Below are 20390 nucleotides of genomic sequence, written 5' to 3' on the forward strand. Positions count from 1 at the left end.
CGAAAATACTAGTTTTTAATAATTCAAAAGGTTTTAATAAGACAATAAGATATGTTGATGTCAAAAAAAAAAAGACAATAAGATATGTTAGTTATGGATAAGTTAAAAATTTATTAAAATAAATTCAATTTTATTTATTTAAAAAATGAAGCACTTTTAATAAATCGAAAGGGTTTTTTTTTTTACCATATTTTAAAAATTTATCGTAAATAAAAATTTGTTATTCTAGGTGAATCAAACTTAATAATAATAATATATATAAATTATTTTTTATTATAATTTTGTAATCATATATAATTAATTAAATTTGGTGAAATATAAAATGTAAATATATAAATATCTTAAACATTAAATAATTTGTATTATTTTGGGTCAGTAGGAGAAAAATAAAGATAATAAAATGATAAGCTTCACCAACACACTACCCGGATCATTTAATTTTAGTTAGGTTTTACTGACGGTTGCTTATTCGACTCAGTTTATTCGGTTAGACCAAGTGTTTAAATTAGTATTAAAAAATATGTATTTACATTAGTATTCAAAAAATGTTTTAAAATATAATACAGTCTTTGAAGTTAATTTTTCATAAATTATTTAAATATAAATTCAATAATATTAATCATCTACAAATTAAAAAAAATTAATACTTAATTAACTGAATATCATTTTATAAAATATATAAAATGTATAAAAACATAAAAATAAAATTAATTAATCTAATTAAATTTCAATTTTTTTTATTAGTTCGATTTGTACCTCCATAGTCCGAAATTGAATCATACAAACTTCTATTTTAAGTTCTAATTTTTTAACATGTGTATCCATAATAAAAAAAATTAGGTTTTCGACTCGGTTAGATGTCCCATCTTTTCTGTTTACATTTGCGGTTTTTTTTGGTTAAAGAGGTGAATGCAAATTCTCATACTCTGAAAACATACTTCTCCATCTGGAATGGATGGGTCTCACATGTACTCTGGATTCATATCCACATCGAGTCAACAAACGTCACCAAACTGAATCAAGCATGCGCCTAACCACTTGTCCAGTTGGCAATACCTATTAATCTCATAACACAAATATCAGTAACATCCATTAAACTCGCCACCAGATCAATTTTCTATGGAAATCAATCATCTAAGAAGACGATTCCATGCGAATTGCATGAAATAATAAGCATGAAAATAAAGAACCTCGTACCAACCATTTTCATCAAATTAAGTTCGCAGGACATAATAAGACATGGGAACAAATGTAGTAAAACGGAATACATAAAGAACTTTGAATAACAAGCATCACTATTTTTCACATCCACTGCAACCAAAAGCATCTTGTTAACATCACACGACCTGTATAAGTTAAATACGTGCGACTGACGATAGTATTACACTGCACAGACACGATAGCAAACAGCCAAGATATAAAGATGGTCGAAGCAGCTCAGAAACCATGAATCTTGATATGCTCCTTCTTCACAATTCCAGCCTGCATGGGATAAATGGACTAAAATAAGGCAGATATTCATAGACATTTTTTATTTAAGCTTGTTTATTTGAGTTATTTTGGTTCCATGCATGAAATGTAAAGGGGGTGGGGAAGAGCCGAGCCATCAATCACCTGAACAAGAAAGGAAGAAACGTTTTTGCGTTGATCACCTTGAAGCTGAATAACCTTCACAAAAAAAGGTCACAATCATATCTCAGAATCGAAGGAAGGGAAAAATTACAGATTTCATCCAACTCGAGCAAAGTGTAAACCTGGCCTAGCTCAGGGTCCTGAACAACAGTTCCATTGCAGCAAAACTCCTTCTTAAGATCCTTGAGGATTTTGTTATAGCTGAACTCTTTCTTCAATCCTTGAACAGTTGTCAGGCTTTTACGACCATTACGTTGTTGTATACGAATATGAACGTAGTCCTTTGATCCGGCACCAGAATTCTCAGCATTTGCATCAGCAAAAGCATCTACAGATTAGGTCAATGAATCCAAGTAAAGCAGCCCCTTTAATCAATTCCCAACAGATAATAGTTTGCTAAAAACATGTGTAACGAACAACATACCGAAGGTTGTAGGTATCTGGATGTCAAGATCAGACATGAAACTTGGTTGATGTGACGAATGCAACAACCCTGGACTAAACTTACGTGTTCAGACCTGATTAAATAACATAGCAAATATAAAATGAGCCACAAGAAGATTTTATTATGTCTAAGACTCTAGGAATCAAAGAGGAAAAATAAACTTTTGAGCAAATAATTTGTTTCTTAAAAAAAAAACAAAGTTGGTACATGAATGTAAATAAGAGATAACAATTAGTGGTTCCTGCAATATCATGAAATTCTTATGACGAGAACACCACGGAAAGGGGAAATAGAATAGCCCTGGAGATTAATACGATTTCAGACTTGAAAGAACGATTCAGTGTTGCCACAGATCCCACAATTCAAATCGCTGTACTGTATGAACGAACAGATGTCAACAGAACTCACAGACAACGAAATTCAAATCCGTATGAACCAGTATTTAACAAATCAACAGCTCTAACAAGCCAAACAGTTTGATCAATTGGAGAAAAGAAAACAAAAATAAGAAATTTAAACGGATTACGGAAGAATTACGATGAATTGAAGAGATCTGATGCGATTGGAAACAAAATTGAAACGAAAGAGCGTACCCGATCCGAGAACTAGGGTTCGATGAATGATCGACAGCAGAGCACGGAACCCTGGAATTCGGATAAGTCTGAATGGAAGCGACGAACCAAATGTAGAGTTTCTTTCGCGGTAATTATTTTTTTTTAAGATAAACAAAATAATTAAAAGCGCTTGTCCCTAACGCGATTTTCTATTGACCTGAAACGAATTTTCTTGTTAGATTGACATTGCGTCAGATTTAAGTCAGAGTTTTAAGTTATACTAGCATCTTGAAGCACGCGTTGCGTGTTCGTACAATCATAATTTTATTTTTGTTTTCTAAATATTTGTAATTAAATTATAAAATAAAAATATTTGTAACAAAAAGGTAAATAAAAATTTAAAAAACGAAAAAAAACTAATTAAGGGTATTATTGATATATTAAAAAAAGTTTCACCAAAAGTTAGTTAGTATTCACACCTCTCTCTTAATTAATAGTATAAATATATAATATTAGCCAAACTGCACACTCATTGTGTCTGTAATATTATATACAAATATGTCCTGTGTGTATATAATATAAATATATTTTTTCAAGTATTTGATTTTATTATTATTATTTTTTTGCAATTTGATAGTTTTGTGGATTTTTTTTTAAAAAAAATACCAAGAAACCACTACGTTATTTTTGCTTTATAGCTTTATATATAGTATAGATAGATAATATAATATAATATTTTCCATAGACATATTGACCAAATATACAAAACTATAATTTGGGGTATATATACATATTTGTTGAAAATATATTATTAGAGTTTAATGTTGAAAATTATTAGAGTTGAATATTGAATATTAGTGTGATGATGTAAGTGATGATGTATTTATTTTTGGACTAATCTCAAATAAGGATCTATAAATAGGCCTCAACATTTGTGATGAAAAACACAATTGAGTAGAGAGAAAATTTTATAAAGTGTGGAGTTTGATATATTTTGAGTTTTTGAGGATTTACCTTTTTACCATGAATTTTTACTTTTTATAACACGTTATCAGCACGATCGCTCGAAGGTTCTCTATAATTTTCCAAGCTATAAATCACAAGGAAAGACAAAAATATTCAACAAGTAAGAATATTTATTTTACTGTTTATATATTTTTACTGTGTATATATTTTAATATATAACATCATATTATTATATAAAAATAGTCTATTACACCTCATTATAATAACATGATGTGAATTATATATTACTGCTTATATATTTTTATTGTATAATATATATTATAATATATTAATTATATTTGTATAATTTCACACTATTATATAAAAGGAGTCTATGACAACTCATTATAATAATGTGATGCGATATACAATATCTGACTCTATACTAACTAAATTTATATAATTTCATGTTATTATATAAAAAGTTGTCTATGACACCACATTATAATAACGTGATATGATTATATTATATATTATTACTGCTTATATATTTTTATTGTGTATATATACTAACTATATTTGTATAATTTCATGTTATTATATAAAAATATGTCTATGACACCACATTATAATAACGTGATATGATAATATTATATATCACTACTTATATATATTTATTATGTATATATACTAACTATATTTGTATAATTTCATGTTATTATTATATAAAAAGATGACTATGACACCACATTATAATAACGTGATATGATTATATTATATATTACTGCTTATATATTTTTATTGTGTATATATACTAACGGTCATAAACAGTCATAAACGGTAAGTTTTTGTCCTATAAATATGATCACTCAAACACATTTCAATCACACCAAACTTACTATTTCTCTCAAAAATTATTTCTCTTATAATTTTCAAAAAAAAATGAAGATGGCATTTTCAAGGCTATTTTTTATAACTATTATGATTATCATACTCACGAGTCTTGTATTTATCGGTGAATATCCGACTCGTGATTTTTTTTTTATTTTTAAGTATGCTTGAACTCATATTTTATTCGTTATTTGTATTGTTATATTTATGGAAATTAACTAATAAAATACATTGTTATTTTTCTAGTACCACCATGTCAAATTTGGCAAAGCTTGAATTCGTTGCGCTCGATATTACGGGAAAAAATTATATGCCATGTCCTCTCGATGTAGAAATGCATCTTGATTCATTGGGTCTTAATGATACTATCAAAAAAAATAATATATCATCCTCACAAGATAAATCATATGATTTTCTTACGCCGACATCTTGATGAAGGATTGAAATATGAGTATCTCACAGAAAAATACCTAGAGGTTTTATGGAAAGGATTGAAGGAAAGATTTGAGCATATAAAGAAAGTTATACTTCTGACCGCCCGTGATGAATGAAATAATACATTAAGATTCCAAAACTTTAAAAAAGTCAGTGATTATAACTCTGCGATGTGTTGGATAGTCTCACAATTAAAATTTTGTGGACATGAGGTTACTGAAATGGAAATTATTGAGAAAATATTTTCCACATTCAACGCATCAAATATAACTCTGCAACAACATTATAGAGTGCGTGGATTTTCGAGATATTCTGAACTCATCGCATGCTTTCTCGTGCCGGAAAAGAACAACGAATTACTAATGAGAAATCATCAGACCCGATCCACTGGATCAACGACATTTCCAGAAGTAATTAAATGTCGTAAGCAAAAATGAATTTAAATTTGGAAACCAAAATCAAAGTTATAGACAAGATTTTGTCGTAGTCGAGGTCGAGGTCGGGGACGTGGACGTGGACGTAGAAATGACCGCGTCGTGGTCGCGACCGTGGTTTTTAAAAACAATCGAGATAGTTACTTTTATAACTCATCTCAAAAAGGAATCACGAACCACCCACCAAAAAAGCATCATGAGAACACGAGTATTAATGAAAACCACTCAAAACGGTTTGAAAGTTCTTGTTTTAGATGCAGCACTCTAGGACATTGGTCTCGTATTTGTCGAGCCCCTGAGAACCTTTGTAAGCTCTATAAAGAATCAAAGGAAAAAGAAAAAGAGACCAATTTCGCTGAACAAAGTGGCCGCTTGAGTGATTCAACTCATTTTGATGCTGCTGATTTTCTTAATGATTTCTCGAAAATTGATTAATATTTCTCGGAAATTGATTAATATATTGGTGAAACAAGAATGTAACATATTGTATTTTTCATGTATTCATGTGTTATTGTTTTATTGTATAATTATGAAATATGTTATATTTTGCATATGTATTGTCATTAATTTTTATTTACTGTATATTTTTTGAAGTTCGATATGGAAAACGGTATGAGCAAAGCTAAACAAGGAACTAATCCCATGGAAGTTTGCATACCTGATAGTGGTACGATGCACACTATTCTCTGAGATAAAAAGATATTTCTTCGAACTAAAACCAACAAAAAAATGATGAATACAATATCAAGTCCTGTAGACTTGATTGAAGGTTATGGTAAAGCACATTTTTTATTACCTAATGGTACAAAATTTCTGATAAATGGTGCTTTATATTCGCCACAATCGAAAAAAAATTTGTTGAGTTTTAATGACATATATCCCATGGATATGATTCTGAGACAATAACTCAAGGAAATCAAAAATATATGTGTCTTACCACATATAAATCAGAAAAAAAATATGCAGTTGAAAAACTATCAATGCTCCTTACTGGATTGCATTATACGCATATAAGTCAAATTGAATCAAACATGATGGTTAATAATTATTCAATATTAATCAATTGACATGATCGATTGTGACATCCTGGTTCAATAATGATACAAAAAATTATAGAAAATACACATGGTCATCTGCTGAAAGACCAGAAGATCTTTTAGAATAATAAGTTTCAATGTAAAGCATGTTCTATTGGAAAATTTATTATAAGATCATCACCAGCTAAAATCCAAACTGAATCACCCATGTTTATTGAACATATTCAGGGTGATATTTGTGGACCAATTCATTCAACATGTGGACCATTTCGATACTTTATGACATTGATCGATGCCTCTAGCAGATGGTCACATGTATGTTTATTATCAACTCGAAATGTGACATTTTAAAGATTAATGACTCAAATAATAAAATTGCGGAATCAATTTCCCGATTATACAATCAAGAAAATAATACTTGATAATGCTGGAGAATTTACTTCCCAAACTTTCAATGATTATTGTATGTCAAAGGGAATCACTGTTGAACATCTTGTTGCTCACGTACATACACAAAATAAATTAGCTGAATCATTGATTAAACGTCTACAACTGATTGCTAGACCAATGATTATGAAAACAAAACTCCCTATTTCTATATGGGAACATGCAATTTTACATGCTGCAGCATTAATTCGCATCAGAACAAGTGCATATCATAAATACTCCTCATTGCAGCGTGCATTTGGTAAAAAACCAGACATTTCTCATCTCAGAATTTTTGGATGTATGGTATATGTGCCTATTGCACCACCTCAAAGAAAAAAAATGGGATCTCAAATAAAGATCAGCATTTATATCGGTTATGATATCCCATCAATCATTCGATATCTTGAGTCTCAGACAGGCGATGTGGTTACATCACGTTTTGATGATTGTAATTTTAATGAAGAAATATTTCCAATGTTAGGGGTGGAAAGAAACACATCGAAAAAAAAATTACATAGTATGTACCATCATTGTTACATCTGGATCCAAGAACTAAACAATGTGAAAAGGATGTACAACAAATTGTGCACTTGCAAAGAATAACAAATCAAATAACAGATGCATTTGCAGACACAATAGAGGTAACTAAATCATATATACTTGCTGTAAATGCTCCTGTTCGAATTGAAATTCCAAAGAAACAAATTAAAGACACTCATGATGTCAAAAAATGTGAGACCTCGGATTCTAAACATCTAATCATGGATAATACTAATAATAATGCATACAATAATCCCAGGTCCAAACAATAAATAATAAAAAAAATTCTTTAAAAAGGCCACGCGCTCGCGCGAGCTAAGCATCTCGCGCGCGCGCGCGCGCAGGCTTATCAAACAGAACCCGAGCCATCAACTCGCGCCCGCGCGAGGGAAAAACGGGCGCGAGCGCGGTTGAGGAAACCAGCAACCAAAGGAAAGGCTCGCGCTCGCGTGAGAGAGTCCCTCGTGCGCGCGCAGGCCACCTGGGCAGAAAATTCCCAGAATAATTCAAAGGCTTCCGAACTCGATTTTCAACATGCCATCCAATCAAGAACTACTCAAGTTATAATAAAATACATGCAATACATAATTCAATGATAAGCATGCTTTCCATACAATACCAAAATCCAACATAATTCTCGACTCCATTCTTCGATAATACAATTTAGACATGAATTGACAAGTTATTCAAACTTTCAAACATTACAAGTTCGACACGCTAAACGACTCTAAACCGAAGTCCCACTTCTATCGTCTCAATCCCGATCTAGCCACGTGATCTCTGGCTCGGTCTGCCGCACCTGTTGCCAAGCACACATACAAATACAAGACAACAACCGAATAATCCGGTGAGAATAATATTTCCAGTAAAAGAGACTAACATGCAATATCACATAAACATATCACAACATGATATGCTTCAACTTTCACATAATATATCAACTCAAGATATACATATGAAATCCATTCAATTACGGAATTAAAATGATATGCATGACTTTAAAAGTCCGGGATTATCAAGTCTGGATAATCAAAAGGTACTCCGGTTATTCTCTTCCTCTTATTGGGATCTCGAGGATAAAATATCACACAAATCACACCGAATCTCCCTTCGAGGTGGATAGTGCATATTTCAATCTTCTAGACTCTGCAGCAACTATAGAGAGTTAAGTCGGTCATTGCAATAAATCGCCTGCCAATGCCCCCTGCTATAATTCTCAGAACGTTTAAATCAAAATGAAATAAATTATTTGGCTCAATATGAATGCAATGCAAATCATAACTCATTCAATAAATTCAAGTAATTCAATTATCATGCAAGTATGTGATTTCTTCGGAACACTCGAATCAAGTCGGATTCGAGTTATTCGTTCCATTCCAGTCTAAGTCGTCTTATACCTCTTTCAAACGTTGATGCTCCAACCGGCTAAAATCTCTAAAACGATACAACTCCTGAAACCTCGCAACTCAACGACCTTCAAACGAATCTGCAAAAGAGATAATAAAGGATCGAGATCAATATCGACATCCACGTTTGACTGAAAACGGTTCAAATCAATCCAAACCAAACTATAGTCCAAAAACTCAAACCGGCGGCATAACGGCTATATTCTGATCAAACCGAAAACGCAGACAACAGTATAGTATCAATTCCAACTCCAATCAAGATCAAAACATCCATAACAATTCAAAACCAACAAATCTCAAAACCCAAATTCTCGAAAATCATCTGAAAATTCATAACAAATCCGAACAAAGCTCTATTTCGAAACCGATAGAGAATAAATGATCAAAACTCTGCCAAGAACAACATACTCGAAACTCAATCGATTCTAACAACATCCAGAAAATGAAGTATAACCGATTGGAGAAATACTTACTATAGAACGAAACTCTCGCAGCCGTGAACGCTAAACTGCCTTCAGAAATAAATTCCAACGGACGGATCGACCGAAAACTCAAATCTGAAAGATTGGAAGGCGTTTGGGGCTGCTTCAATGGTGAAGAAACGAAATGGGGAAGGTGATGAAGTGATGGAGAAGTCAACCAAGTGCCAAATAATATAACAAATCCTAAATTTGCATTTTAGTCCATGAAAAATCCAAAATTTGCCAAAATAGTCCCTGATCAAGATCAAGTCGGCTCTTGAACTCTGTAATCTCTGATTATCTCAAATAAATTCAATTAAGATAAATTTGGGGCGTTAAAATTCTCCTCCTCTAAGAAAAGACTTCGTCCTCGAAATCAAACATGGTTCTAACACGAACTCTGTCTCTCAAATTACTCCTTCAAGTCCGTCAATCAAAAGTCGATTCATTCTCGTCAGAATAATCTTCCTTTGCTCAGTCACAATCGAATCATCCCTGGTTCCAACCCATGTGACACAGAAAATCATCTCAAAAACACAGAGATCTTCATCTCTTCTCGTACAAGCCTTGAAAGGTGCCTCCAATAATTCATCTGATAGCTGTCGTTGTACGAAGTCTCCACAAGAACAAGAATTTTGCCAACTAGTGCTAAGTAGAGCCCTACTACACATGGCATATCCTCCAAAGTTTGACTCATCTGATCTGCCTGTCCGTCGTTCTGAGGATATTGAACTGAAATAAGTTTAAATCAAACAACAAAAGTCTCTTCGAAGTCTATGCCGAAAGAACGAGTGCATCGAGGATATCTGTCTAAACTGACAGACTTCGGCAAAACAAGACACCTGACGACTATTGACAAAATATCAATCCTCTGGTATTGACTAAAATTCATTCTGTATGGAATACGGTAGCAGATTCCAACAATCGGTCAATCGAAATCAGATAGTAGATAAAATAAAAACAACTTAAAACATCAGTTGTTGCATACAATTCCTCAGATAAAGATTCGCAGTCAGAAATCTCATACAATCTAATCCTCTTCTCTGCCTCCAAATCAGCTCCGTCTGCGAAAACAATTACTCCAAATCTTAAGATTAGAAAAGATCACGGAAATCTCCTCATAAGGCAATAGATGACAGATCTTCTAATCAATAAGATCGTTGCAAGCTCAAAGTCCAGATTCAAACATTGAGTATCGAGCGTCTTCAGCTGTCTTGATGGCTAGACTAGAGCGTGATTCCTCTGAATAAGAATACATCCCAAAATCTCGATAAGAAGAATGTCAAGTACTGAAAGATCATCAGTATCGAAAATCAGTATACTGGAGCGCTAATCATCACCAGATCATAAATCGAGGAAGACCACTCGATCCAAATAGAATTCAGACATCGAAGAATAGCATACAACTGCTCGGCACCACAATCTGCTATACGATTCTCAAAAGCTCTGAAAGATAAGTACAATTCTTATTCCAAAAAGATAAGAAATCATCGATAAGAATTCATAGTCTCAACTAATTCTTCTGTAAGATCCGGTTAATATAAATTTAACAACACTACAGGAGTGTTCGTCAATTCGAATGACTTAACCAAAGTTAAGGAGCACGATAAACATTAAACAGATTCTTAAATAAGAAGGCAAGAGACTCACCAGTATCTATCAGTCAATAAGAGTAGGAAAACCAAAATTGAACGTTTACTTGTTATGTCATTCTCGGGTGCAGCCTGAGTCTGCGGATCCTTAGACAGAGCAAAAACTCGTGCCTGCTGTTTGGGAGGCTGGTTCGCATACTAATTACTTCTTGTGTATTCTGCTTCTGAGGTTGGAAAGAGTGGACCATAGATGCTTGTCGCTGAGGCTGAGCTGACTGTCTCAAAGAACTTACACTCTGTGCTTGCTCAAGGACACGTCGAGGACATGCTCTGGCAAAGTTCCCTGCCTGGTTACAGATATAACAGCTTCAAAAAATACCTCTACACTAATCACTGGAGTGACGACCTCCGCAATTGGCACAAGACATGGCTGACTGACCCGAACTCTGTCTTGATCCATACTGCCTCGAGCCACTAGAGCTTGAAGAATTGCTTTCGTGCTTCTTAAACTGTTTTCCCTTCGGAAGATAGTAATCCTTCTTATTACCTAAACTTCTTCCACCCTCAGATCTCGGTGGTTGATTCTGAAACTGAAAAGATTAATTATGGTATTGGGACGGTTGGTTCTGATATTGAGAATGTTGTGCCTGGAACTGTTCCTGCTGCTGTTGAGGCACAAACTGACCCCCTCTCTGTCTCCACAAACCTGCTTCAGCTCCTTTTGCATGATTCATGTCATCCGCAAAGTTATCAGGCCTAGCAGTATTTACCAACGTGAAGATATCAGGGTTCAGACCATTAATGAACTGATCAGCTTTTGCTTCTTCGTTGTCGGCAATGTGCGGTGAAAATCTCAGCAAAATATCAAACTTGGCCACATACTCCTCAATATTCAAATTCCCCTACCTCAGATTTGCAAACTAGGCTCCCTTATCATTTCGGTACGAAACTGGGAAAAATCGCTTATAAAACTCAGATTTAAAAAGATTTCAGTTAATAGCTGTACCTCGGTTCTCCATAGATCTCTTCGTCGTGATCCACCAGTTCTTTGCAACACCACGAAGCTGATGAATGACTAACCTAGTTCTACGGTCATCAGAATAGTCAAGGGAATCAAACAACCGATCAATGTCGTCCAACCAGCTCTCACAGTCAACAAGATTCTCTGTACCTAGCAACAAAGTCGGGTTAAACGACTGAAACTTCTTCAGCAAGGTTTCCATAGGTGTCGCTGTGGCATCCATCTGCTCAAGTTAAGTACTAGCTTGCTCATTCTGAGGAGTAACTGGCGGTGGGTTTCTGTTAATAACTCGACGAGGACCCATCTGATAATCAGAGGTTAGGACACAAGATATCTCAATCGCTACCAATCGGTGCCCTTTCAACCTCTCAGAAAATCGGATACCAGTCGATAAACAAAAACATTTATATCTCAAGTAGATCATGCTTTATAAATTTAAATCACATAGTCATGTAATTCAAATAATTCTCAATAATAAAACATGCTCTCATCGTATTTAATAAATCAATTAAATAACTCAAAAACATGCGAGAAGCCAATTCAAGCGGACTCGATCTACCCCGCTCACTCTAGTTCAACCAAGAAGTTATCGCTCTGATACCACTTAATGTGAGACCTCGGATTCTAAACATCTAATCTCGGATAATACTAATAATAATGCATACAATAATCCAAGGTCCAAACAATAAATAATTAAAAAAAATCTTTAAAAGGGCCACGCGCGCGCGCAGGCTTATCAAACAGAACCCAAGCCATCAACTCGCTCCCGCGTGAGGGAAAAACGCGTGCGCACGCGGTTGAGGAAATCAGCAACCAAAGAAAAGGCTCGCGCTCGCGCATGCGCAGACCACCTGGGCAGAAAATGCCCAGAATAATTCAAAGGCTTCCTAACTCGATTTTCAACATGCCATCCAATCAAGAACTACTCAAGGTATAATAAAATACATGCAATAAATAATTCATTGATAAAAGCATGCTTTCCATACAATACCAAAATCTAACATAATTCTCGACTCCATTCTTCGATAATAAAATTTAGACATGAATTGACAAGTTATTCAAACTTTCAAACATTACGAGTTCGACATGCTAAACAACTCTAAACCAAAGTCCCACTTCTATCGTCTCAATCCCGATCTAGCCATGCGATCTATGACTCGGTCCTACCCCACCTGTTTCCAAGCACACATACAAAGACAAGACAACAGCCGGATAATCCGGTGAAAATAGTATTCCCAGTAAAAGAGACTAACATGCAATCTCACATAAACATATCACAACATGATATGCATCAACTTCCACATAATATATCAACTTAATATATACATAAGAATGCCATTCAAATGCGGAATTAAAATGATATGCATGACTTTAAAAATTCGGGATTATCAAGTCTGGATAATCAAAAGGTACTCCGGTTATTCTCTTCCTCTTATTGGGATCCCGTGTATAAAATATCACACAAATCACACCGACTATCCCTTCGAGGTGGATAGTTCATATTTCAATCTTCTAAACTCTGCATCAACTATAGAGAGTTAAGTCGGTCATTGCAGTAAATCGCCTGCCAATGCCCCCGCTATAATTCTCAGAACGTCTAAATCAAAATGAAATAAATCATTTGGCTCAATATGAATGCAATGAAAATCATAACTCATTCAATAACTTCAAGTAATTCAATTATCATGCAAGTATGTGATTTATTCGGAACACTCGAATCAAATCGAATTCAAGTTACTCGTTCCATTCCCGTCTAAGTCGTCTTATACCTCTTTCAAACGTCGATGATCCAACCGGCTACAATCTCTAAAACGATACAACTCCTGCAACCTCGCAACTCAACGACCTTCAAACGAATCTGCAAAAGAGATAATAAAGGCTCGAGATCAATATCGACATCCACGTTTGACTGAAAACGGTTCAAATCAATCCAAACCAAACTATAGTCCAAAAACTCAAACCGGCGACATAACGGCTATATTCTGATCAAATCGGAAACGCAGACAACAGTATAATATCGATACCAACTCCAATCAAGATCAAAACATCCATAACAATTCAAAACCAACAAATCTAAAAACCCAAATTCTCAAAAATCATCTGAAAATTCATAACAAATCCAAACGACGCTCTATTTCGAAATCGACAGAGAATAAACGATCAGAACTCTGCCAAGAAAAACATACTCAAAACTCAATCGATTCTAACAACATCCGGAAAATAAAATATAACTGATCGGAGAAATACTTACTATAGAATGAAGCTCTCGCAACCGTGATCGCTAAACTGCCTTCAGAAATAAATTCCAACGGACGGATCGACCGGAAACTCAAATCTGAAAGCTTGGAAGGCGTTTGGGGCGGCTTCAATGGTGAAGGAACGAAATGGGGAAGGTGATGAAGTGATGGAGAAGTCAACCAAGTGCCAAATAATATAACAAATCCCAAATTTGCATTTTAGTCCCTGAAATATTTTGAAATTTGCAAAATAGTTCCTGATCAAGATCAAGTCGGCTCTTGAACTCTATAATCTATGATTATCTCAAATAAAGTAAATTAAGATAAATTTGGGGCGTTACATAATAATCTTGAAGCAGAGAAGACCAGTCGGTTCCAAGGATAAAAATCCTCGGGAAATAAAATGCATAGATAAACATGATGATCACAAAATAGAGAATGATGTTCCATAAAAAACACATGATGATGAAAATGTTCTGTCAGAACCATAAACTGACGAGAATCGTGAAATCTTTATCAATTATATTAATACTGGAAAAATATGGAACCGAAACGATGTAGAAGAAATCGATGAGATATTTTCTTACAATGTGGCATTTGACATCATAAATGAGAATGAAGATCATGAACCAAAATTTTTTGGTGAATGTAAAAATCGGCAGGGTTGGGTAAAAGGAAAGATATCATCCATGTTGAATTGGATTCGCTAAATAAACGCAACTTTTTTGGACCTATAGTCATTACACTTGAAGGTGTAAAACCTGTTGGGTACAAATGGTTTTTTATTCGAAAGTGAAATGAGAAAAATAAAATAGTAATATATAAGCTCGACTTGTTGAAAAAGGTTTTTATCAAAGACCTGGAATTGATTGTGAAGAAACGTATTCTCCCGTTATGAATGCAATTACGTTTCGGTATTTGATTAGTTTGGTGGTGTCTGAAAATTTAGAAATGCGTCTTATGGATGTTGTTAAAGCTTAATTATACGGATCACTTGATAGTAATATATACATGAAAATCCCTGAAGGATTTAAGATGCATGATGCACAAAGTTCAAAACCAAAAGAATGTCATTCTGTGAAATTGCAAAGATCATTATATGGGTTAAAACAATTCGGTCGAATGTGGTATAATCGGCTAAGTGAACACTTGATGAAAAAGAGATATGTAAATGATCCACTATGCCCTTGTGTTTTTATTAAGAAAACAACATCCGGATGTGCAATTATTGATGTATATGTTGATGATTTAAACATCATTGGAACTAATAAGAAAATTCAAGAAGTTATGTTCTACTTGAAGGAAGAATTCAAAATGAAGGACCTTGGAAAAACCAAGATTGTCTGGGTTTGCAAATTGAACAAAAAGAATGTGGAATATTTGTTCACCAGTCAAATTATACAGAAAATGTCCTTAAAAATGTTTTAATATGGATAAATCAAATCCTTTAAGTACTCCAATGGTTGTTAGATCATTAAACATAAAAAGATCCATTTCGTCCAAGTGAAGATGGTGAAATTATTCTTGGTCCAGAAGTACCATATCTAAGTTCTATTGGTGCCCTTGTGTATCTTGCGAATTATACTATACCTGATATATCTTTTTCTGTAAATTTATTGGCAATATTCAGCTCATATCCAACAAAGAGGCACTGAAACAGAATTAAACATATATTCCGTTATCTACGAGGAACGACAGGTTTGAGACTTTTATACTAAAAAAATACCAATCAAAGTATAATTGGTTATGCTGATGCTGGATACTTATCTGATCCACATAAGACACGTTTTCAAACCGGATATGTATTTACTCGTGGAGGCACTGCAATTTTTTGGCATTCACAAAAACAAACACTCGTAACAACTTCATCAAATCACGCCGATATTATTGCATTACATGAAGCAAGCCGTGAATGTGTGTGGATAAAATCAATGGCCCAACATATCCAAACCTCGTGTGGATTATCAGTAGACAAAAAGCCTGTAAAACTATACGAAGATAATGTTGCATGTGTTGCTCAAATGAAATAAGGATACATCAAAAGCGACAGAACTAAACATATTCCACCTAAGTTCTTCGCATTCACCCAAGAGCTTGAGAAAAATAAGGATATTGATATTCGTTACATTCAATCAAGTGAGAACTCATTAGATCTCTTCACAAAGGCGCTTCCTACGACAATATTTAGAAAACATATATATAACATTGTGATGCGCAATATACAAAATATGTGAAGAATCGTTCGTGTTAACATGAAGGAAAGTTTACATGGCTGCACTCTTTTTTTCTTACTATGGTTTTTATCCCAATGAGTTTTTCCTAGTAAGGTTTTTAATGAGCCAGTATAAAACACGTAATAAAAACAGTCATTGTATCACGATCATCATCACAAAGGGGAGTGTTGAAAATATATTATTAGAGTTTAATGTTGAAAATTATTTGAGTTGAATATAGAATATTAGTGTGTGATGATGTATTTATTTTTGGACTAATCTCAAATGAGGATCTATAAATAGGCCTCAATATTTGTGATGAAAAACACAATTGTGAGAAAAAATTTTATATAGTGGAGTTTGATATATTTTGAGTTTTTGATGTTTTATCTTTTTATCATAAATTTTTACTTTTTATAACAATATTATATTAATATATATACTGTCAATAACTATGTTTAATATACTGGTGACGCGTTTTGTTAAATTTAATTTTTACAAATCTCGTTTTTTTTGAAAAAATCAAATATAGTAAAATTTTATTTTATTTTTCTTCACTCCGTATTCATTTTTTTTTTTTATCTAATGCCTTTTATTAAAATTTCACATCCAATTTAAAAACAATCATCACCTCAAATATTATATTTTAGATTTATCATTTATCGTTAACTTTTACACATACAACATGTATTCATGCTTTAACTGTTAATATATAAATAAAATTGCACAATAACATTTCACTATCCAAACTATTCTCTCTTCTCCTCTAATCTTCGAGCATCATAAATAATTTCAAAGATTTTAAGTTGATTAAGGGATGGTTAGGAAAATAACACTGGCAAATATATTTTTTAAAAAAATTGACTCTCCCATGTGTATTTGAATGTACTCAAATACACTCAGGAAGGGTTTTTTTTTAAAATGAAGTTTTACCAAAGTTCTTCCCTCATATTTTCTTTATTAATTAATTTTTCATGTTCTACTTACTGTATGTTACAGATTATCAATGCATTTTGTATTTTAGATAACTACGTACTGAGTATTGACTAAAAGAAACAAACAAACAAGAAAATAACTGGATATCCACAAAAACATCTTTCACATTTTCAAATTCCATTAAATAATTGGATGTTACATTTATATAATTTCAACAAATATGGTGAGAGAAGAATCTTACATGTTTGTATACACATTCAGCTTTGGAATTAAATCAAGGGAAATGTTAGAACTATTGAAATTGAAAAGAAATGAAATTAAAGCATGTTATATTGAGTCACACTGGTTCGTAAGAGAAATATTATACGTGTAAACCAGTAAGCTGCAACCTTGTAAACCTATGCCACTAAGCTTCAACCTCGTAAGCATTAGGCAATATGCTACAACCATATACGCGTAAGCTAGTAAGCAACAACCTCATGCGTCTCGAATACTCGTCAGAGGCGTTGGGTTATTGTCCGACGTGGACACTCCGACTTTCGAGACAACAAAAGCACAAAGATAATCTCCAAAGATCAGGAGAACTTAAAATAAGAGAATACAAAAAGGAGAATCTACCTTAGATATGGAGATTCTAATCTATTTATACAATTTATGAGTGTTTAGCGAGCTTAGCTCATTGTATCTTGGGATTGATGTTAATTTTAATAATGAATAATATTGGACTTAATTTAAATTGGGTTTCCAACCCATCATAAGCCCTTCACTCTTGAATAATTTCAACTGGTTGGAGATAATCGAGAGTATAATTTCTATAACTAGTACTGATTGAAATATTGCTAAAAATTTAAATTTTCGCTCACTCATCGTGTTTTTTTATTTTTGGAAATATATTTTTTCCTTATATTTGCACGTGTGTTTCCTTTTATGCACATGCATGAAATACATTTTTTTTTACCGAAAAATAAGATATATAACTATGCAAAGGATACATCAGTTTTTACAACACAACTTAGCCATCTAGGAAGATTATCAAACCAAACAAAATTCCTTTGCAAATAAAAAACATGCTGAGCTATAGAGTGTGCTACTTGATTAGTTGATCTTGGAGAGAACCGAATCTCATTCATTTGATTAAGATCTTGCATTGATTTAATCCGGTCCAATAAAGAAGCTTTCGGAGCCATGTACGCATTAGAAGCTAGGGCATGCACCACCGAAAGTGAATCTGATTTAACAATCTGTTAAGGATTATGCCGGAGTGATCATGACAATAATAAAATGCGGAATAAAATAATCAATAAGTACACCAAAGATTTACATGGTTCACCCAATATAGGCTATGTCCACGGAGCTGCTGCAAATATTTATAACCGGAAAAATATTACAAGTGTATATAAAACACTATATCTCTCACACGATCCCAACCCCCGAGTATTACCAAGAAATAATATTTCTCTAACTCACACAAGAAAAACACTCAAGAAAATACCGAGAAACCCTTTTGTTTCTTTTTTTTTCTATTTTTTCTCTATTTAAGAAGCTGCTTTGCTTCTTGCTGGGATACCTCAAATGAGGAATGGGGAGCTCTATTTATAGAGCTCCCTGTCAATGTGAACAAGGAAAGTTCACCCGAGCTTCTCCATTCAACCTACCATATTTGTCAAATATGGCAACTCATTCTTGATTCAAAGTTGGTCTGCCACCACCAATCATATTTTAATATACTTTGACTAACATTCTCCCATTTGAATACTTGATTTCAATCATGGCTTCACACAGTCAATGCAATAGCTCATTCTTCCTCTCTTATGCTTGCAGTCCAACTGAAGTCGAGCACAACTTCAATTTGTCAGTGGTCACCACCTTCGTGAACATATCAGCAGGATTTTTACTTTCAGAAATCTTCTCAAGATTTAAGACTCCATTTACCCGATCTCTAAGGATCCTGATTCCAAGGATTTGTTTTGCAGCACCTAAATCCTTCATAGCAAATTCTATCTTTAGTTTATCAATCTCCTTCAGACAAACTCCTGCTATCAACATATCATTTACATATACCAGTAGCATGATATAAAAACCATCAAGCTTCACATAACACCAGTGATTAGCATGATACCTCGGGAAACCATCATTATTCATTACACCATCAAACTTCTTGTACCACTGTCTTGGAGCTTGTTTGAGACCGTACAAGCTTTTCTGAAGTTTGCACATCATTTTCTCTTTTCCTCGTACTTCAAATCCCTGTGATTGATTCATTTCTTCATCTAGCTCATCATGAAGAAACATAGTCTTTACATCTAACTGCTCCAGATGCAAATCTTCTTTTACCATCAATCCAAGTACAGTCCTGATAGTAGTTAACTTTACCACCAGAGAAAAAATATCAGTGTAATCAATGACTTCTTTTTCACCTTTTACAGCAAGGATTTATTTGTACCGCTTGCTACCATCGTGTTCTAACCGGTACTCCCACTTGCTATGTAAAACCTTTTTACCTTCAGGAAGTTCTGACAACTCCCACATGTGATTGGATGACAGTGAATCCATCACATCTTTCATGGCAAACTCCCACTGTTTAAAGGTCTCATAAACATCTGATTTATTTTTCAAAAATTAAACCCAAAATTTCCTATTCGAATCTTCAACAGTAGTGCCATAATATCTTGAGTGATCTCCAAGGGATGTCACAGGAGATGGTCCACATACATCAGTATGTACCAGCTCCAAATCCGCCGATTTTGGTTCTCTAACCTCTTTTGAAAAACTCACATTTTTCTGCTTTCCAAAAAATACAGCTTCACACGGCTTGTGTTCAACGATCTTTAATTCAGGTAGCTTTCCATTTGAAACAAGCATCTTCATTCCCTTCTCACTCGTATCTCCAAGACTACAAAGCCATAGACTTGAATTAGTTCCAGCATCCACAGCTGCTAATTTATCTCTCAAACTAGAAGTCATATAGAGTGTTCCAGTTTTCTTTCCTCGAGCAACAATCATGGCTCCCTTTTTCACTTTCCAGGAACCATCACCAAAGATCACCTTATGACCTTCGTCGTCAAGCTGTCCTACTGAAATCAGATTGTGTGTCAACTTTGGTACATGCTTTACTTTGTTGATTTTCCAGATAGATCCATTTGACATTTTCAACCGAACATCTCCCATACCAACAATCTCCA

At 33.8% G+C, this 20390-nt stretch overlaps 1 protein-coding gene across 3 annotated transcripts; it reads right to left on the reverse strand.

Annotated features, from left to right (window-relative positions):
• Nucleotides 1–1182: 1182 nt before the first annotated feature.
• On the reverse strand, nucleotides 1183–2794 carry LOC140881474 (protein translation factor SUI1 homolog). 3 transcript variants are annotated; one of them, XM_073286812.1, is made up of 5 exons: nucleotides 2671–2794; nucleotides 2057–2150; nucleotides 1755–1960; nucleotides 1615–1668; nucleotides 1183–1482 (listed from the first exon to the last, which is right to left on the reverse strand). In XM_073286812.1, exons 2-5 carry the CDS (start codon nucleotides 2091–2093, stop codon nucleotides 1438–1440), a joined length of 342 nt encoding a protein of 113 aa, XP_073142913.1. In that variant the 5' UTR covers nucleotides 2094–2150; nucleotides 2671–2794; the 3' UTR covers nucleotides 1183–1437. The 3 variants fall into 3 exon arrangements, with proteins under 3 accessions (XP_073142913.1, XP_073142917.1, XP_073142918.1); XM_073286816.1 differs by lacking the exon at nucleotides 2671–2794 and adding an exon at nucleotides 2392–2438; XM_073286817.1 differs by lacking the exon at nucleotides 2671–2794 and adding an exon at nucleotides 2285–2306.
• Between the last annotated feature and the right edge of the window lie 17596 nt (nucleotides 2795–20390).

This window comes from Henckelia pumila, chromosome 2 (assembly GCF_033568475.1).
Source record: "Henckelia pumila isolate YLH828 chromosome 2, ASM3356847v2, whole genome shotgun sequence".
Taxonomy (NCBI): domain Eukaryota; kingdom Viridiplantae; phylum Streptophyta; class Magnoliopsida; order Lamiales; family Gesneriaceae; genus Henckelia; species Henckelia pumila.